The 19,926-nt window shown below is 41.7% G+C and overlaps 2 protein-coding genes across 5 annotated transcripts in view; one reads left to right on the forward strand and one right to left on the reverse strand.

The window, feature by feature from the left end:
- akna (AT-hook transcription factor) overlaps positions 1–3,632 on the forward strand; it is a 29,628-nt gene extending 25,996 nt beyond the window's left edge. For 2 of the 3 annotated variants that reach the window (XM_031855701.1, XM_031855702.1), the window contains 6 exons: positions 88–227; positions 443–568; positions 1,159–1,263; positions 1,461–1,550; positions 1,738–1,879; positions 2,373–3,632. In XM_031855701.1, the coding sequence (XP_031711561.1) occupies positions 88–227; positions 443–568; positions 1,159–1,263; positions 1,461–1,550; positions 1,738–1,879; positions 2,373–2,610 (841 nt within the window). In that variant the 3' untranslated portion in view covers positions 2,611–3,632. The remainder of the gene's footprint in view (positions 1–87; positions 228–442; positions 569–1,158; positions 1,264–1,460; positions 1,551–1,737; positions 1,880–2,372) is intronic. The other variant, XM_031855704.1, reaches the window with a different exon arrangement.
- Positions 3,633–3,697: 65 nt separating this feature from the next.
- Positions 3,698–19,926, reverse strand: part of stxbp1a (syntaxin binding protein 1a) — a 30,539-nt gene continuing 14,310 nt past the window's right edge. Inside the window, exons 7-19 of one of the 2 annotated variants that reach the window (XM_031855533.1) lie at positions 15,935–16,083; positions 15,606–15,690; positions 15,258–15,388; positions 14,994–15,101; positions 14,801–14,864; positions 13,870–13,935; positions 13,647–13,727; positions 13,221–13,359; positions 12,791–12,900; positions 12,451–12,552; positions 12,051–12,136; positions 9,750–9,904; positions 3,698–5,460 (exon numbers count right to left, since the gene is read on the reverse strand). In XM_031855533.1, the coding sequence (XP_031711393.1) occupies positions 5,378–5,460; positions 9,750–9,904; positions 12,051–12,136; positions 12,451–12,552; positions 12,791–12,900; positions 13,221–13,359; positions 13,647–13,727; positions 13,870–13,935; positions 14,801–14,864; positions 14,994–15,101; positions 15,258–15,388; positions 15,606–15,690; positions 15,935–16,083 (1,359 nt within the window). In that variant the 3' untranslated portion in view covers positions 3,698–5,377. Of the gene's footprint in view, positions 5,461–8,424; positions 8,563–9,749; positions 9,905–12,050; positions 12,137–12,450; positions 12,553–12,790; positions 12,901–13,220; positions 13,360–13,646; positions 13,728–13,869; positions 13,936–14,800; positions 14,865–14,993; positions 15,102–15,257; positions 15,389–15,605; positions 15,691–15,934; positions 16,084–19,926 lie in introns of those variants that run through there. The other variant, XM_031855532.1, reaches the window with a different exon arrangement.

The raw sequence follows: 19,926 nt of genomic DNA on the forward strand, positions 1-19,926 counted from the left end.
ACACACACATAACACACACACAGAAGCCATACTGTTTACTTAAAATGTTTCTGCGTGTACGTCATTTAGTCTTCTCTCATTGCTTAGGTCTGGGGAGCAATGGGGTGACGTCAGCAGTGGAAGAAGAGACAGACGGCCGGTTGATGCGGTTGAGGAGCCTACACTGAGACGAACAACAAGGAAGAGGCCACCTTCTGCACACAGACAAAAACCACAACTGGACATCTGTAAATTGACCTGAATTTACACTTTGATCCTTAAACTCTTTGTATAATCCAAATGTATGCACATACTATCATGCAGACATGCACCTTAAATTGTAATGCATTACATTTATTCATACTCGGGAGAGAATAACGCACAAGATCTAAATGTGTACGATTAAGTTGCATAGAAAAAATGGCAAATTCTGATTTAATGCATGTAATGTTTTTGTATTCAGTGACAGGTTCAGAGCCCTCTTCACCCAATCCTCAGCCTCTGGTGTCCAGGTGTACTCAAACATCCACCACAGCACCAGACAGCTACTGTTCACACACAAATACTGTCCGCAGCAGAACACACCCCAGTAAGAACATGCATCCCTCTACTGCAGACGTTTTAATGGCTACTTCAGATGTTTTTAGTCGATAGTCCAATCCAGATTAACCTTTTGTGACTGAGCAAATTAAAGTGTAGTGTCTTGCTCAGACGTGTTGACAGTGACGTTGTTACAGGATTTGAAGAGCATGTAGTCGGTGCAACCCAGTGCCCTGTGGCTGCAGCTCGGAACAGCCAGACTTGTGATTGAAAACAAAACATAGAAGCATTAGTTTTATTTCATTGTGATGCAGAGGCTTCTCTTTTGTAATTGCCACATGGCTGTATTGTGCAGCAGACAGTACAGCCCCTGTAGAATGTCCTAACCATGCAAAGTTCTCTACGCACAGAGCTTTTGTCATTACAAGCCTTTTATAGCTTACTTCAGTGTCTCCTGCCATCACCAGCTTCCAAATACTATCCCAAAATGTGTGACACTCTTATATTTCCATAGACGCACAGAAATGGGACGACTCGTGATTCATGTCAACACTGATGTTTAACAATAAAAAACGTTTTTAGATTATTTCGATGTATTATAGATACACATCTGCCAGAACAGATGCATGTGTGTTGCAGGGCAGCATCTTGATGTGTCTGAACCAGCAGCTGAACCTGACAGCAGAGGGCGTCGGGCTCGTCTTTGTCCTCAGTGTTTGTCACGTCACCAAGGGCGATCTGAAAGTAAGGAGGCTCCTTTCATCCTGTTCTGCACTTTTGTCTTTCCTTCTACGTGTTTGCCTGAATGCAAAGAAAGTCGAGTCAAAAGAAAGAGAGTGAAATCCACTTCTTTGTTTTTTTTTAATCATTTGACAACAGCGTTGCCGTTTTGTCCTCACTCATTGTGCTGCTCACTTGTTTTTTTTTCCTCTCCGTGCCAGTTGGTGGCGATAGAGAGCCGGTCCACTCCTATTGCTTTTGTTGCTGTCCTCTCTGTGGACGCCCTGAATCCTCCAGAAGCACTGAGCCAGGTTAGAGACCATTTCATCAGAGGTGCTTTTAAGTGCATGATGTAATACATGATGAGTTTGTTGTTCAGTACAAAGTTCTGTACAGTCACTGTGCTCAGGATATACATCAGTTCAGTCTGCAGTAAATTAAATCTGTTTAATTATGTGAAGTGTTAGTGGAGCTGCTGACTTGACCTGTGATTCACAGACTGTCGCAGAGTTTCAGACTCACCCACACACATAAGCTGCCACTCGTGTCCCCTGGATAGAGCTGTGAGGAGCAGACACTTTGCAGCTGCAGCTCCTCCTGCACGGTTGCAGTGCATGCCAGTGTTCCCGCCACCACTTCTGTGAGCAACCTTACACACACACACACACACACACACAAGACATATGATGAAGTGTCTATTAGGCTTATTTCAGCCACTGGCCTTTGAAACAGATGATTATTGTAAAAAGAAAATCAGACCGTAAGCTTTTTGCAGAAAGTCTCCTGTAGTTGACTGATCGTTCTGATTTTTTTAAGTTTGTTTATATGAGGTAAAATCCAAATGATCCTTTTTAATATATGCAGAAGCTGAGGCCCTCTTACAGTACATACTACAAACATAGCAAAATGAAGTCGGTGTACGTACTGATGACTGTCTAATAATAAGGACATAGAAGAGTTGGAATGTTTCTGTGAAGTATAAGTGACACTTTCACATATTTTAGCCAACATATTGTCATTTCCATCAGTACAAAGAAAACTGAATTTGTTTGTTGTACTTGTGCACTGTTTGTTTAAAAGTTAGGATGACAAATTATTATTTTATTTTTTTTTGTCAATCTTACCCTGTTCAGGTTTTACTCATCACCCCGCTACGTGTCTCCTAGCCACAGCACGCCTTCAGGGGTCAGAGGTCGCGGGGAGAGGACAAGACGCTTCCAGTCCTCTGACCAGCAGCACTCCGTGGACACCTCTCTGAACAGAGCCATCAGAGCAGCTCGGCACATGAAACATACCTCTGGACACATGGCTCGCTCTCTGGCTGCTGGAGTGCAATACCAGGAGGTTCTGACTCAGTCCTGCAGCTACTAGTCTGCTCACTCACCTCACAGGTAGCATGGACTGAGCAAGAGTAACCTGAGGCTGGCAACAGGCACTGAATGGAGTGAGTGTCGGACCAGGTAAATCAAATGCCCTCTTCTTTGTAACTTTTCTTTGGGTCCTATGTTTGGATACTGCATTTTTTTAAAAGGTTCCCCATATGACATTCAGGACATTAACATGGCAGCAAACGGCCTTTTGCTATGTAAAGAAACTATTTGTAACTTCTTCCTTAGTAGAGAATGAAGTCACGTAGCTAGTCCGGCCACAGATGCATGTCCCAGTGGGTTTGCCCTACTGGCTAGCTACTTTATTATAACTCTTTATTAATGTGGTTTTAAAAAATATATATTTTCTAGTTTGTAGAAATAAGTTCAGGATTTCCGTGTTGTATTAGTTGCTGCCTAAACGTTGTCCCCTTGTTGATACAGCAGCATATTGTGCTGTAAATAAAATGCACTTGCTGTTATTGAGTTAGTTTTGGATGGTCTTGCAGGAGACCATCGTGGATCTATTTTGTAAATGGTGGAAGCTTGTTGTCGTGTGGACCCGAGATGCTGGATATCGTCTGCTTCTATGTTAGTTATTTTGTATTCTATACATTTTAAACTGTGGGTTTTTATCCTGAACTTTTGTACAGTGTTTTATCACATGCTTGTAATTGTAACTCTGAGCCAAACAAGTGAACTGTAACTGAGCAGCTTTGTCGATCGAGCATTCACACACCAGCACTGCAAAGACTTGAGCATGCAGTGCTGGTGTGGATCCATCTTTTATATATATATATATATGGAAATGCCAACAAATAGAGGAATATTGAACTATTTTTACAGATAATTTATGAATTGTATTTGGTAGAAATATACCTCAGAACTGTGGATGTTAAGTGAATTCTGTTTTTTGGTAATTTCTTTGTACTGTTTTTTTTAACGGTCTTTTCTAATATTTAGCAGGGAATCTTTTCAGTTGACCCTAAAGACACAAATAAAAGGTAAAAAAAATTAACTTGTTTTCGCTGTACTTCACTGTTCAGGTGATTTTTGGAGGGGGGGGGGGGGAGAAAAAAAAAAGAGTAAAATGTAATGGAAGCCAATTTATTAGACAGCCTTAGTACATATTAAGTACTGTTTGTGCTTCAACACTCGCAAACATACAATCCCAATAAGTTAAACAGTTTTAGGACAGACCAATGCATCACTATTATTTTTTCCTCTGATAAATAATTTTGATATAAATCGACAGTAAACTCTATACAACAGCAAATTATAATTTAAAAAAATGAACACAGTCAAGCGTTTGCATCACAGAAACGCATTATAGTGCAATATACAACTCGTTTGGCCAGGAAAGGGTGGATGTAAGTTATTCTTTGCAAAGCCATTCACAATTGAAGAGTTTACATTGCACCAGAGGAGGAAACAGGCAAAGAAAGTATAGATATTAATTATTTTCCCAGTTGACCATTAACAGCTAAAACGTCAAACACAGCGGCTTCACATCGACATGTTTTAAAGGAAAAGTTTCACTACGTCACAGTCAGAAATATTGCCAGTCAACAGTGAGACGCTAAAACAGCAACATATGACAAATACACAACACGACTCAGTGCATGGCCCAATGAAACATCACTAACCAATGATAAGACTTAATCTGACAGGATACAATACTGAAATACAACTGGCCCTTTTTAAGATTCATTAAATATCAGCAAGCATTTCGACATTAAAACGTGAAGTTTCTCCGGAGAAAGGAAAAGGTTGTGGCAAGTAAATACTTTAGTCTCTGCAGGCAGAGGAGGGATATTCTGGCTTTTTACAGAGCGGTTTCTCTGCCCAATGCTCCAAGCGTTGTTTTATACAAATACTTCAACAAAAATGTATGCTTCGAGTATGAGTCACCCAACCGGACACTCTTTGCTAGTCTCGGTAGGCGTGTCAACGTGCGTAGCTTGCTCATTAGCAAACTTTTTTTTTTTTTTTTCAATTAAGTATCTTAACCACTCCCCAGCACGGATATTCGTAATACAATATTACAAACTGTTAATATTCTATCCACCCTATTTCTATAAGTTACATTAGACTAAGTTAATGAGTAGAATGCATTAGATTTACCTAATGAGCAGGCAGCGGTGTTTACAGATGCACCGTTGAGTGTAACGCGTCAGGAGTGGTTTCAAAGCGATACTCAAAACAAAGGTTTTGGGTGAAGTATTCAAGCTCAACATCGTAGGGAAAAAGCTAAGTGCTAAACTCTGCGGCTTCCAGAATGTCCACAATGGATACAAACACATCAACAGTCCACACAAGTCCAAGCATGCTACTGTATACGAACATCTCAAACGGGCAGGGGGAACTCCTCTGATGAATATATTTTTTATATGTATTGCATGTTGACCGATATGATATATTTTACAAGATCAACCTCTCAAACAAGTAGGAAACCCAAAGGAACAAACAAGAGAAAATGTCTACCTTTTTGCACAGGTGTCACAGCGTACAATATTACATTTTGGTACTTTAAATGGCCTTCTGTTCAGATATTTAAACCCGTTTAAATGAGTTCATTTAGTTGCATCCATTGTAAAACGTGGGAATACTTGCAACAATGTTATTCTTTGATACATCATATATATTTTTTTTTATCATCTTAGAGGTCTTTTTCTTCTCAAGCAGGATGCATACACAATGTAGGGAAGGATACAGAGGTAGGATGGGTAGAAGGGTTAATGTAAAGAGGAGAGAGATGTGATTGGAGGATTTTAGCTTGTAACTTCCTCGTCTGGTTTGTTCATGGCCTTGAGCTGCTCCAGCAGGCTGGTGGGGGTGAAGATGTGGGTCGATCCTGGAGACACATTCATAAAACACACACACACGAGCGTTAGATCTGCACGTTTGGAGGGAAACCGATAAAAATGTGTTTTCAGCTCTTGCCATGAATGCCTACTCTAGATGAGCACACGCCCACGTAATGTTGAAAGCACAGATAGAAGCACTGAGCAACCCACAGTCATAAAATCATAATCAATTAGCCAGCAAGTTAAAATGGATAAAAACGGTTTAAAAAATAATTTTAAAAGGTGGGAGTTAACCAAGTACTTTGAGTGTTTCCAATCAGACTTTTTATTTCAGAGGAATACTTTGTATTCTTCTTTTCACTACATTCCTCTTACAGCTGCAGTTTCTAGTTACTACTGTAACAGAAGAAGTCATAAAGTAGCTTCTCACTGTAGGTTGTTTGGTCAAAATATGAATATTTTTGATTGTCCTAAAGACTTAAAAAAAGAGACTTGTTAGCCTGTAAACAAACATGTCGCCAAAACTAGCATGGCTTATGCTAGTTTTGCTGTTTTACTTCAATTATCCATATATTTTATATTTAAAATGTTTTAATCCTGATTTGTCTTTAAGTACCATGTAAACTTCCCCCACTTCTGACTAATACTCTTGAGTACTTCACTCTACAAACATACAAACTCATGAAGCCGTGTTAAATTACATGCAGCTGAACAATATGGAAGTACACAGATCAGTGATCGTCATGAAATCCCAAACCAGCATCGCGTCTTATATGAATGAAAATGTCATACTCAGTAACTCTACTAACACAGATGAACTGTTGTGACAGCTGAAGACACATTTCAGACATTGTGAAACTTTAGCAGTGCTAGACTGGAGTAAAGCAAACTGTCAAATTTGTTGCTTTGCCAAATTAAAAATTTTCAAACTATCATAAATAAGACAAAACATTTGATTTACTCCTTATGCAACATTGTCAACAGTATTTGACCTACATTGGTTTGTTTCTGTTGCAAAGCTGCATGTTTCCTCCAGTTTGGTTTGATTACCTTAAAGACGTTCACCTACAGTAAAATAAAACTTATACTATAACTTAGAATAGGAACTGGAGGTATTTAAAAACAGAAGAGGAGGAGGCAAGCCCATCTGGAGTGTGGTCGTTATGGTGAAACGGGGGTCATGGGTGGGGGTTTAGTGTGGGACACAGGTCAACGTCGGACTGGCCTCGCCTGCTTCTCTGCTGTTCCCCAAACACACAGCTTCGTGAGCCTTTTTGCCCCAGAAACACAACACCACGACGTTGATCTCCAACGCCACTAAATTATTGTACATGGCTAAGCTAAGACCAAAATAGCATAACAAAAACAAAGACTTGTTTTAGTAAGTGATGGCCATTTTGCTCAGGAAAGTGTTGAATGCAGCAGTATGAGGGGGGCGGCCATACTGCTTATGGTGAGAGCTGCTTACTGAGGAAACCATAAAACCAAACGTTGGTTTGTTAACGATATCGCTTTAGCAGATTAGTTAGGCATGAGATGGATACGCAGAACTACACTGTGCAATCTTTAATGGTCGAATAAGTGTTCAGAAATAGCATTGCTAATCATTACAATGGCCAAAACTGAACAATGCATCCATCTGAATGTAGATTGCAGATCAAAAACTTGTAAACATATTGAATTGTTAAAAACAGCTAATTTGGGTATGTGCTCTTAGAGCGTGTTTTAGTTAAACAGGTTCTTTAGAATGCATTTGTTTCTGTATCAAAGTAAAACTAATAGTCTGCTAGTGACTGGTGTAAACAATGAGTTTTGGAAGAAATGAAGAGTCTCCTATATTGGGGGAGGGGTGGATTAGCTGCATCTTTACCTTTGTATTTGGTTGCTAAAGCATATCAGGTGGAACATTGCTACATTCGCAGACTGTCAGCAGAGAGTCATCATATAGGCCCTGATACAAAGAGCAACTTTTTGGGCATCTTGTATTTTTCTGAAGCAATTCTTGTTTCCCCATCTCTTTTCTCTGTTGCCCCAAAATTGCCCCGTGTGTCAGCGCCCTGAAAGTGATATCATGACCCCTCTGCGGACGAGCCACGAGCCATGTGAGCATGTGATGGTGGGCTGTGAGAAAGTGACGTAAGAGGACTGGTAGTCAAAAGAAGAAAAAAAAAAAACCACAAGGGAAAGAGGAGAGGATCCTTCTTTGAAATCCAACATCAAGTGAAGGACCTGTCCTTGTGTGGAAAAACCAGTGACAAATCAAGGTGACTGTCTTTGCGAAGGGTTGATTAGAAAAATAATCAGACAGTAAAAACTGATAAAGATGGATCTCGGGGGTAGATTAAATCTGGAGTGAGTGTTCAACAGGCTCAAGGGGCCTTTGGGTGGCTGTCGAGGGGCGATTTAATCCACCCAGCTGAGATGATGGGAGGAGGCAGCAGGGATGGGGTCACGACCCCCTCGGACATGGCCGCTCTTCAGCACAGACTTTACTTGGGCTGAATCCAAATGTCCACCCTCCGGACTCGAGGGTCCTCCATACTGGGCCCTCGTAGCCTTGCAGTCTAGTGGCCTCAGTACATATGGCCAAAGAACATATCGTTAAATAGTTTTTTTTACATGATTAGCAGGTAATGTCTGCTCCCCAAGCGCTCTCTCTAGAAGTCTGCTAACTCAGTGAATTGTGGATTTAGAAAGTGGTCAGACGTTTGGATTCAGCCTTCCTGTAGGGAAAACAGACAGGATACACCTGACTGAATAGCAGGAATCCTGTTAACTAATCTGGCTAACTCTGTGTGTACAGGGACTAGAGCCTGATGGAGCGGTCCATGCATTGAGGAAAGGTCGGGGGTTGCCCATCCCTGAGGGACACGGGGGGGAGGCGGGTGGAGTTACATAAAACAGTACTGAGTGTTCAAAGAAGGAGGAACAAGGAGGAAGCCCTTGTGCTGCGAAGGTTCAGAAAGGGCTTCTTTGTGCGGCTGCCTTTACTTTTTTCAGTGTGATTTCTCTCTCCCTCCCTCCCAATCTCTCTCTGCCTCACTCGGCTGTGGGTTCTGCGTCCTCAAAGGACACCCTAGTGGACTCTCGGAAGTCGGGGTGCTGCAGGTCCGATAAGAATTTGGTGGGGGTGAGCATGTGGGTGGCACCTGTGGAGGAACAGAGGCGGCTTCACCACTCGTCTCTCAGCACATGCCATGCCCCCTTCCCCACTCGCTCCAAAAACAAAAGGGTTACAAAAAGAAAAAACGGTCGTACAGTAAACACACACACAGTTCACACACACACACACACACACACTTGCCATGTTGCACAAACACAAAGAAACACACAGATAAAGACATGGTGTGGCTGCAATTTAAAAGACAAGTTGTTTTTAAAGACAACAGCTGAAGCAGAGCACAACGAAAACTAACAAGACACTTTCCCATTTATAACAGACTGGCTGGCAAAGCTTTCAGACAGTAAACAGTACACAGGGGCATAACATGAAGGGTTATTTTAACATAACACATTGAACACAATAGGCAGGTTGTAAAAACTATCTGCAGCTACACCTTCCACATACGTTACACAAGGTTGCTGCGCTTGTTTGTGGGATTTGTGATTCGTGATCAGGGTGAAGTCAAAAAGGAAATTACGCCGTCCTACATGAGCTGTGTTGTGGGTGGCTTCAGTTTGCAAAACCTGAACTTCAATTCCGAATTTGTCTCTTTATTGAAAAGAGGGAGAGTTATATATTCATCGTAGACGACAGAATAAATATAGACCATAGTTAATCCTGTAAGAAACTAAACTTTCTTAGAACTATCGTACGGCTTGCGTCCCCAAAGTATAACTTAATTCCAGAAGGTTATTCTTAAAAACGGGCATTACCTTGACAAAAAGTTGATTTGTTTCACCCCATGCTTTGAGAAAACAAGCAGACTCCTATGAGGTCAAATGTGTCATTAAGAGCTTTGTCTTCCTTTTTATGCACTGAACTTCTACATCAGGGTTAGATTGTCCATTCACCTCACTTCCCGTGGTTACCGTCATGTCTCTCCTCCCCTCCATCTTTATTTGTGTTCGCTCCATTTCAGAAGCTTTGTCCTTCTGCCCCTCAGAGGACCTGCTGGTCAAACCTCACATAGTCCTCTGAAAATGCTTCAAAGGACTTGGGCCTCTAAATTAGGACGCAGCTTTTATCAGCGTTCATGCTTTCTATAAAAAACAATGGTCCACTTAGAGACACGTCCACTGTGTTTTACTTAACACCAGGCTGCGTCCTACGAATATGAACACTTCTTCTTGCTCTTGGCCTGCGCTCAGTGGCGCCTCCTGGTGCACTACTCACCAATGACGGCCTCCCACTTCCCATTGGCCTGTGTGACCTCATAAGCGCAGCGCATCTCGCTGAAGGACGCTCCGCCGATGATGAAGACCATGACACGTGGCCCAGTGCGGTACTCTCCAGGAGTCTTATTCTTGTGCCAGTGGCCGTACCGAGCACTGCCAGAGCAGAGAGGAGAACAGGTTCAAGTTAGTACAGTTCCACAGCTCGTTTTTGCCTCATCTTGGCATCCTGATAGTCTTTTACCAAAGTCTCTCACGACAATGGACACACAGATGTGCTGCGTTTGTTCATCAATCAAGGGACAACAGAGAAACTTTTCAAAATCGAATAGTTTGAGTGAAATACTAAAGATGCACTCAGTCCCTAAGTCATCTTGGTTTACACCCTAACTTTTGTCTCTCAGGCACTTGTTCCTTCAGGCTACATACAGGCTGCTTTCAGCCCTCTGAGTTGGGCACATAGTGTGAAAAATGCATTGAGGTAAGGAAGAACAACAGAATGCTACTTCAGCTTTGGTAGCGGTGCGTCACAATGCTGCTTAAAAACATCCTTGTTCTCTTCAGAACCTTCTTCAGGACTCCGAAGATGAACTGGAAAAGACAACCAAGACCAGCAGGTCAATTTTGGGGTGAATTTTGTCATTGTATTTTACTAATTTAATAGTCTGCCTCCCAAGAAGGAGCCGACGTGCAAAGCCAGCGTATTTTCACATCTTACTCCGTGAATTAAGGATTTGTTTTGACCAAACCAGAGTTGCTGATTGTTGGAACAAGACTGGCCAAGATGTGTTTAGTGAGTTTATTTAGGTTTTTTATTTCATAAGTGTGTTAACAAGGCAAGTCTTAGTCCGGTGTAAAAGAGAAACTTTAATCAGAAGGTGCTCGGTTGTATTTTTCTGTTTAGGTGAATATTCTTTTCATTGGCATTTTGTGGGTTTATTTTGTTTGATTATCAGACTTGTCAAACTTGCCTCTTGTGTGTGAAGCAAAGTATAAAACATTAATTGAAGCCACTTAAAGTTTAAGACTGAAACCATATCAGGTGAGTTGAAGTCAAACAGAGGTTTCATCTGTATCTACTGTACGTTTCCTTTGACATGTGTCCTAATGTGATCATCAGTGCTGGGTGGGTCTGTATCTGTGAGGGCGGGTCAGTTTGTAACAGGAGAGGATTTGACGCCGACTCGACACACCAGCAGAGTGAAGTGTAAGGATCAGTGGGGCTCAACATGGCTTCATCACTCCCTCTCATAGACAAACACTCACTCACTCACAGAGTTGGAAATATTGATAATTTGTAATCAGGTCAGCTTGCTTACATGTTGGGTTGTAGTTTCCAGGGGTGTTATTTAAGATGTATTTTTCTTTTTAGGAAAAACGTTTTTAATAGAAAATGTCTTCAGATACATTATTTAAAATGTTGCTGACATTTCATCTCCTGTGACTGCAGATCATTTCAATGATTCCAATGATTTAAAAAGATGCAAAGTAATCAGTTTAAAAATGAGGAAACTTATATGTTAAATGCCGGGTTGTTACCGCCTGTATTGATGTTCTTATTCGTTAAAACGTATATATGCATTATACGCATTTACATTCAAAGCTTCTGTTGAGTTTTTCCAATGAAGCTTATTAACTGTCTGTCAAATAAAATCCTCAATTGTAAAAAGTGATTTATTGGATTAAATACAACTTTCTTTAATGAATATTGCCTCCCTTTGTGTGCGGCAAGTGGGAGAGCAAACTGTTGAGCGCAGCAAAAAAATGTTTTTTTTAAAAAGGTTAAATGCCAAAAAAACTTGGAATTTTGGAAAGGGTCACATCCATCTTTTTATTTTGCAATTCATTTTTGGCCTTCACAAAGCCCTGGAGTCAAACAATCCCGCGCAGCCACTACTGGAAACTAATTCTACAAATAGTATAATACGAAAAACATCAGTGTAGCCTGATCTTTATCTGCAACTTTGCAGAAATACCGAACTCCAACAGAATGAGTAGACATACAAAAAGAAAAAGCTGCGCTACGTTGAAATGTTGATTTAGAATTTGATTGTAAACGTTATGAATGCAGCTTTGCAGCATGTCTGAGCTCTCGTCATGTCTCCTTTCTTTGCACGCGGCTCACTAACCCGACAGTCATCAGCATCGCCTCCCTGCTCTCAATTTTTCTCGAGTATTGATCCGTTAGACTCGTCTCCCTTCCCAAATTACTATTGATCCACCTCCATTTCTGTCTTCATAATTTACGATGCAACGAGATGTGCATATGTGCGAGTCTATACGTGTATATGCGTCTGTGCACCTGACTGCAGTGGTGCTGAAGGAGGCAGAGGAGCGGGTAGAGATGTAGGGGTAGTGCTTGGTGTCCAGCTTATCCTCAATAGCATCCTGCAGGGGGACAAAAAGACAAAACGGATCTTTGTCAGCAATAGTGTCTGCTTCAAACACACTTCAATAGGGGCTTCACAGTTGTGTCACGTCTCTTAGCAACCATGTGTGGCTCCATCAGAGTGGTCCATTGGAGAATTGGCTTTGCACAAATAAGAGGCTAAATATAGTCACAACCAGGCTGTTTGGTTGTTGCGGGTGTACGTCAACTGAAAAGTAAATATGCTTGAATGACTATTGTTGTTTTTGGACAAGGTTTGCAGAATCTGTCTATAGAGAATAGTCAAACAGTGATTTAAGCCCTTCAGACACACCTCCATGATGTCCTTGACCAATGGTGTCCAGCGGGACAGCTGATAGGTCTGCTCGCTCACACGCTCCTTCCTGTCCAGCTTCTTTCCTCGGCGGAGGGTGGACTAATGAGGGAAAGAAGAGACCAGGAAGTGAATGAGATAAAGTGGGAAAAGGACAAAAGAAATGAGGACCAGAATCACTCTATGCCTCTTGTGTTAGTCTAGAAATATTCCATTCACACTGTTTGGTCCATATATTGTATTGGGAGATGATGTAACGTAGACAACTCTTGACTGACAGAAAAAGCAGAGGAGAGAAGAAGAAGAAAAGAAAAAGAAAAACAGCCAGTGAGGATCTTACATCTGTGACGATGGGGACGCCCAGGTGAGCCATGTTGGTGATGATCTCACTGTCCTCAGGGGGAATCTGAGCGTGTTGGATCAGCTTGTTCAGGTTCTCCTCCGTAATGCCTGAAAACACACACACACACACACACACACACACACACACACACACACACACACACACACACACACACACGAGTGTTTATTATAAGATATGAACTGTGTGTGTGTTTACATTTAATATGTTCAGCTTGTTCTGGGATGAAAGGGAATTCATGTTTTTGTAACTGGAGTGCAAAAATAAAATTATTTTATTAAAACTCGAAGTCGACCGGATATACGTATACTTCCTGTATACTGCTTAAACATAACAGCTTAATATGGCTGTGTAGAAATGTCAGACTTCAGATTTGATTTCTTTATGTTGCCTGTAATCTCCTCCTCACCATTCTTGAGGAAAATGTAGAGCAGGATGATGCGGATCTTGTCGTACGTGGTGACGTTGGCGTCCAGTAGGATGGGCACGATAGCCCTCATGGGGTCTTTGATCTTCTCTCCCTCAGCGTCCGTGCCCATTGCCAGATCCTGCAACAACAGAGAACTCAGGTATGATATCATGTTTGTCTCTTAGAATGGTCATTTAAAACCCTCAAATACACATTTCCTGGGATTGGTAGGCATTTTACTTTCAGTTACTATTTCAGAAATCATTGTCATTTATTCATGTGCAAAAATCTTCATTTTATTTTTTAAATTTGGATAATGTCCTCCTTTAGCAATAATGTCTTCTTGAATTGATTTCCCCCCCTCGTCCTTTTCTTTTCCATCTTCTTGTTTCATCTCCTCTCCTTGCTTCTCATCTCTCCTCTCACCTGTTCCACACGGCACAGCTTGTCCACTGTTCCCTGGTAATGCTTCATGCAGTCCTCAGCCAGCTGCAGATGGGTGGAGTACTGAAAAACACGAAACATACAAGGGTCAGCATACACATTTACACACGCAGGAAAACTCGCACACAGAAACACACTCCTATGAACACACACACACACACACACACACACACACACACACACACACACACACACACACACACACCTTGCTGAGCTCCTTTTGGTACTGAGGCATCTTCTTCAGCATCTGGGACAGATCCCTCATAGTGGTCTGTGGAAACAAGCAAAAGAGTGTAACGATGTCAACATCAGTGCAGGACATAAAAAAGACATTGGTCTGTTATCATTACTGATAACAGACCATATTTATGTTGGACTCACTACATTTTTGCTACCAAGCAAAACAAATATCATATAAATATCATTTAAAACAAGCAGCAGCTTTACTCGGCACACACAGTGGAAACAGGATAAACAGTTAGGCTCTGTCCAAAGGTAACGAAATCTGCCTACTAGCAGTTTTCTCATTTGTTTAATTTGTGTTTTTTACAATTACAAAAAAGTAATTGTAAAAACAACAAGTTGTGGTCTCACCAGGCTAGCTGTTTACATTTTTTATGCTAAGCTTATCATATGAGTGGTATTTCAATATTCCTATCCAACTCTAAATATCCTTTAAAAATGTCAAAAACATAGCATTAAAAGTCATAATATAGTATGACATAACAATGTAATTAAAAAGTTATTAAAAAGTCACAGTACAGCATTTCATAAAAAAAATCAAAGTATGTCACAAAAATGCCATTAATTGTTTCATAATGAAGTATGCCATAACAATTCATATATTAGTATGTCATGAAAAATAATAGAAATTCACAATATAGTATGTCAACAAAGTAAAAAGTCATAGTACAGGATGACATTACTTTTGTCAGAGTTTGTCAGAATATGTCATAAAATAGTTAGAAAAGGTTCTCTTAGAAAAGACATGATTGAAATGTTGTAAATGTCATAGTACACTGGTTAATTAAAGAAGTTATCCGCCATGCTAAGTCACACTGTAATACCAATAATTTGGCAATACTGTATGTTCAGACTGTATATATCAACATTTCCTGCAGCAGCTTCATCTCTACCTTCTCCTCAGAAGTGTTCATCCTCTTGCTGGCAGAAAAGTCCTTCAGCTGACGGGTCACTTCCCTAAAGACGAAACACAAACAGGCAAGGAGAAGCAGTAACACAAGAGAGAAAGGTTATTATTATTTCGCGTGAGTCAGTATCCAGAGAGCGAACGAAGAGATTAATAAAGAATAAGAAAAAGGTACTCACTGGGAAACCTCAGCTATGTGTTTGTGTCTCAGGCTCACCCACAGGTCATCGTCTTCATGCAGCAGAACCTCCTTCTCACGAGAATCTCCGATGCCACTGGTCTCATACCTGAAGAAAGAAAGACACTAATTAAGGTTCAAATTTGTGACTGAAGCAAAATATTATATTATATTATATACAAAGAGTCTGCCTGCTGCGGCTTTAACCTTTATTAAAATGGAACCTCTCAGGTAATCATTTTTGTCAATTGTGTTTTTTTCGTACTTGTAGACGTCGTTTTCGATGGGCAGCAGGTCGTAGCCCATGGCCTGGAAGGTGAGCTCATGCAGGACAGGAGAGACGGGGTCAAACGCCCGGTCCAAGATGATCAGCTGTGAGCGAGCCTTGTCTGGACCCTACAGAGAGGACGACACACACATACAGGAATGAAAGTGTTAAAGATAAACATACCTATATGATGTTCTACATAGGATTACTTTAAAGTACATTCTTAGTGATGTAGAATTTTACATTACCTACTAAGACAAATATTTTTGCAACAAGAATGAGACAACAGGTGAAAACAGAAATCCTTAAGCAAGACAAGGGGGACAAAAGAAGAAAAAGCCTTACCTCTCCCATAGTGGGGTCATCAGCCTTGTACGCGTCCAGTTTGTCCTGAACCAGCTGGGCCAGGGTGGCGTTGTCCTTGTACTCGCTGACAGAATGACAGGAAGTCAGATGAATGTGACAAGGAGATGGACAGACAAAAAGACAGATGTCCAAGCAAACGGAGACAAAAAAAGAAAAATTAAATGAAAGCATTTTGATAAAAATACTTGAATAAAAATGTTCCTAATTCCCATTTTCATTTTTTTTGAGAAAACAAACATCTTGCTGCAGCAATGCAGGAAGACAGGTTTTCATTTTAACAAGACTTCTTCAAGCCCCCTGCTGCTCACCCTCGGTATCTGACAGCAGGGTACTCCTTCAGGGTGGCACAGAGCGTGGCCAGCTGCTCAGCCAGCCTCTCCATCACCTGGTTCTTCAGCTGGGTCTTATGGGGGCTGTAGAAACTGTGGAAGGCATCTGGATTGTCCAGAGAGTACACCTGCACACACAGACATAGACACACAGCTTAAAATGTTGCTTCAGCAAAAATACTTCCTTGCTTTCCCACTTTCATTGCTTTGAACTTTTCCACCTTCCTACACATCTTTTTATGCCTCCGCGCCGCTGACAACTGTGGCCAGAGGCATTATGTTTACAGGTTGTCTGGCCGTCCACAGGTACATTCCATTCTTATAGAACATGATATCTCACGAACGCCTGGAGGGAATTTTTTGGACTCAAGTATGAACAAATTTGATTTTGGTGGTCAAAGGTCAAGGTCACTGTGACGTTGTCCAATTCTTGTGAACACGATGTCTCAGGTTCTTGAGGGAGTTTCTTCAAATTTGGCACAAACATCCACTGGCCCTCAAGGATGAACTGATTACGATGACCTCTGGGCCTGACACACTTTTTGGGAACTACTGCTATATACTTGGACCTTTTTTTTTTTACATTTTATGACACACTATAATATGACTTTTTATGATATACAATATTATAACTTTTTGTTTTAGTATGAGTTTTTTCGACATAGTATACTTTTTTACGAGTTATTTCAACAAACTAAACTGACTTTTTTATTAATCTTTTCAACATACTATGCTATGACTTTTTTCGCCCCTTTTTGACCTACTATACTAAGATTTTTTTGACAAACTATATGATGACTTTTTTGTCATATACTATACAAAGGGAACTGTGATGCTCAGAAAAACTGACTGCACTTTCACTCAGCTGTTATGCAAGGCCGGATGTTAATGGGTCTGCCATGGGGAAACTACAACGAAGATGGACTCCAAAAGGCGCATTTTACACTTTGCCCTGTGCATTCTGGTTTCATTGCATATGCAGGCTATTTAAACACACTATACTATGACTTTTTTTTTTAACCATACTAGGAGATCATCAGTAATGTTGACAATATCTACCCGTCTACTCACAGATATCCAGAAACATGCATGCGTCCACAATCGGCCTCTGCCCAGGTTAGCACATCTCGTGCACAGGTCCGGATCCATTTTCGCAGTAGGTGATTCGGCCCCACTGATGCACCATCAGATTTGAGGGGAGATGAGCCTCGGAGCAAAGCCGTGGACTTTTGTGAAGGACGCGAGTTAAGCACTCCCCTCGCTGCTCTACGCTAGAGGCTCAGACCAAGTTTCAAGCCCTGGACCCCACCATCGAGGTCAAGAGCAGGACTGTGAACAGTCCCAATCCTCCATGCCATCGGTCACACCGCGTCGATGAGACATGGGCAGCCTGCCTGTCAAAAGGTACACGCCAATACTGCGGCTCGCTCGTCTATCAGTCGGGACCTCCACCTCGCTTCTCTGTCGGTGTTAAACCTGGGACGTCCAGGCAGTTGTTGAGTACAATTCCACAAACTATCCCTCCATGCTTATTGTTTGGTCTTCCATAACCCGTTATGTGCCCCACGTCGCACCGCACCGCATGCCACCCAGGTGTTCTCATTATGGACATCAACACCTCCGCCCTGCAGCTGCTGCGTCACCACCAGTCTGTCTGGACCGTTGTGGTACCTGCGGACACCAACGACCTTCAGATGCAGCAGTCGGAGAAGCTAATAGAGGATTTTGATGCCTCATACACAGTGTGTTTAACACTAGCAAACGCTGACATACTGTGAGTCGCACAATGATATCTTCTGTTGAAGTAGTCATTAACAACAGACCATGAATAAACAAGTAAGAAAATCCTAGAGATTTGCTAGTCTGTCCCTGCTTGTACTTCACTCTAAAACTTGCACTGCTTAATGTCAGATCTCTAGCTAAAAAGACTTTAATGATATCAGTGCTGCTCATAACTGGACTAAGTTCTATAACCTGGCTCGATCAAACTGGTAATAAGGAACTGACTGAAACATCAATAACTCACAAATAGGAAGGGCGGGGAGTTTCTGTTGTATATAATGATCATTTCAGCTATTTGTTTTGTTGGCAATTACCTGAGTTTTGATTTATTTCTATAGTTATTAATTCCATATCTCCTGTTGTACTTCTGTTTTCTGTCATCCTCCTAAACTGAGACAGGGTGTTATGGAAGAATGTGGTCAGCTTTTATCCCAAATCATATTTGATTTTAACCGTATTATCATTCGCGGTGTGTTCAATATGCATGTCGATGACAGCAACGACTCAGATACAAATCAATTCATCAACTTACAAGAATCATTTCATTTCAAACAATATGCCACAAGGTCTAAAGGGTCATACGCTTCCAAACGTCTCAGTATTACAATAACAGCTGTTGTAGATGTTGCAATTTACGACTATTGTTACATATTTTTAGATGTAATATGCTCCCTTGAACAGGTGAATATTGCTAAATTAATTAATGCCAATACAGCTAAAATATGTAATGATGAATTTTACATTACCCACCTTGTCATCATGTGATGCCATGGCGGACAATTTCTTAAGTGTTTTGTCTCAGATCACTGATCATGTTGCTCCTGTCAAAGCATCAAAGCATCTTGGAGAAGCAGCGAAAAAGTAATGATGGCAAAGAGATGCCGGAGAGCTGAATCGAAGTGGAGAACAAGCAATTACAAGTTGCTTTTGAGATCTATAAAAATGCGCTCTACCGTCATAACGAATCTGCCAGAAAGTCCTACATTACTGCATCGATCAACAATAATCAGAAAAATGCCTCATTCTTCCATCCATCCATCATCTGTAAATGCCATTCTTCATGGTGGCTGGAGGCGATCCCAGCTGATGAAGGCAAGATACACTCTGGACGGGTCGGCAGGCTATCGCACGGCTGACACAGAGAGACAAACAACCATTCACACTCACATTCACCTTAAGGGCATTTTAGAGTCATCAGTTAACACCTAAACTGCATGTCTTTGGACTGTTGGAGAAAATGCCAACTCCGCACAGAAGGGCCGGCCAGCCGGGGCCCCTCTTGCTGTGAGGGTCAGTGCCAACCACTACAACCCCTCCAATCTCTTTTTGTCCACTCATCTCACCTCCTCTCCCGTTTAATTGTACTGTTCTTCTCGTCTCCCATCCTCTTTCTGTCTTCTCATTTTTTCTACTTCTCTACTTTCCTCTCCTTCCCTCTCCTCTCGTCCATCAATTGTTTGTTTCCTGTCCTCCACTTTTCTGTCCTCGTTTGCTCTCCTCTTTCTTCTCCTTTCCTCCTCTCTCCTCTCCTCTCCTGCATCACTCACTACCACTCGCTCCTCCCTCTCCATCTGTCTACAGTCACATGAGCACGCTTCTGCCCTGCAGAACTGTTCCTGTTAGCCCGGCTACCATTGGCTACCGCCTGCTGTTTGGATTCTGACTCACCCAACAGGGCGAGAGCATCAGCGTTTGGGCGGGGCTATGATGCAGCACTTTGCCAGAAGCAGAAAACCACCGACTCTGAACTAATCAGAGTAGACAGGAGAGGAGCAAAGCATTGTGGGCCAAGCCTCAGTGTGAGACAGAATGATGGAATGAAGGGGGGATAAATAAATGAAAGAATAAATATAAATATGAAGAAAAAATAAAAAGCTTGATGGAGAGCAGAGAGAGTGCAAAGGCAGGGATGGAGGAATGGCGGGACAAACCAGAAAACAGACAGAGGGAGGGACAAAGATAAACATGATGGAAGCAGCAATTTGGAAATATAACAATGGTAGAGAAGCAGGTGGGAGGGAGGGCGTTGTGACAAATGCGAGTCTTTCTCGAACAGAGTGAGTTGCAGCATTATGCCAAGCGACCACTGGGTTTCTCTCTCTCCTCTCTCCATCTTGTTTTGTGCATCTACCAATAACATTCCTCTCTCTCTCTCTCTCTCTCTCTCTCTCTCTCTCTCTCTCTCTCTC

This window comes from Anarrhichthys ocellatus, unplaced genomic scaffold (genome assembly GCF_004355925.1).
Source record: "Anarrhichthys ocellatus isolate YVR2014 unplaced genomic scaffold, GSC_Weel_1.0 scaffold16, whole genome shotgun sequence".
NCBI lineage: Eukaryota > Metazoa > Chordata > Actinopteri > Perciformes > Anarhichadidae > Anarrhichthys > Anarrhichthys ocellatus.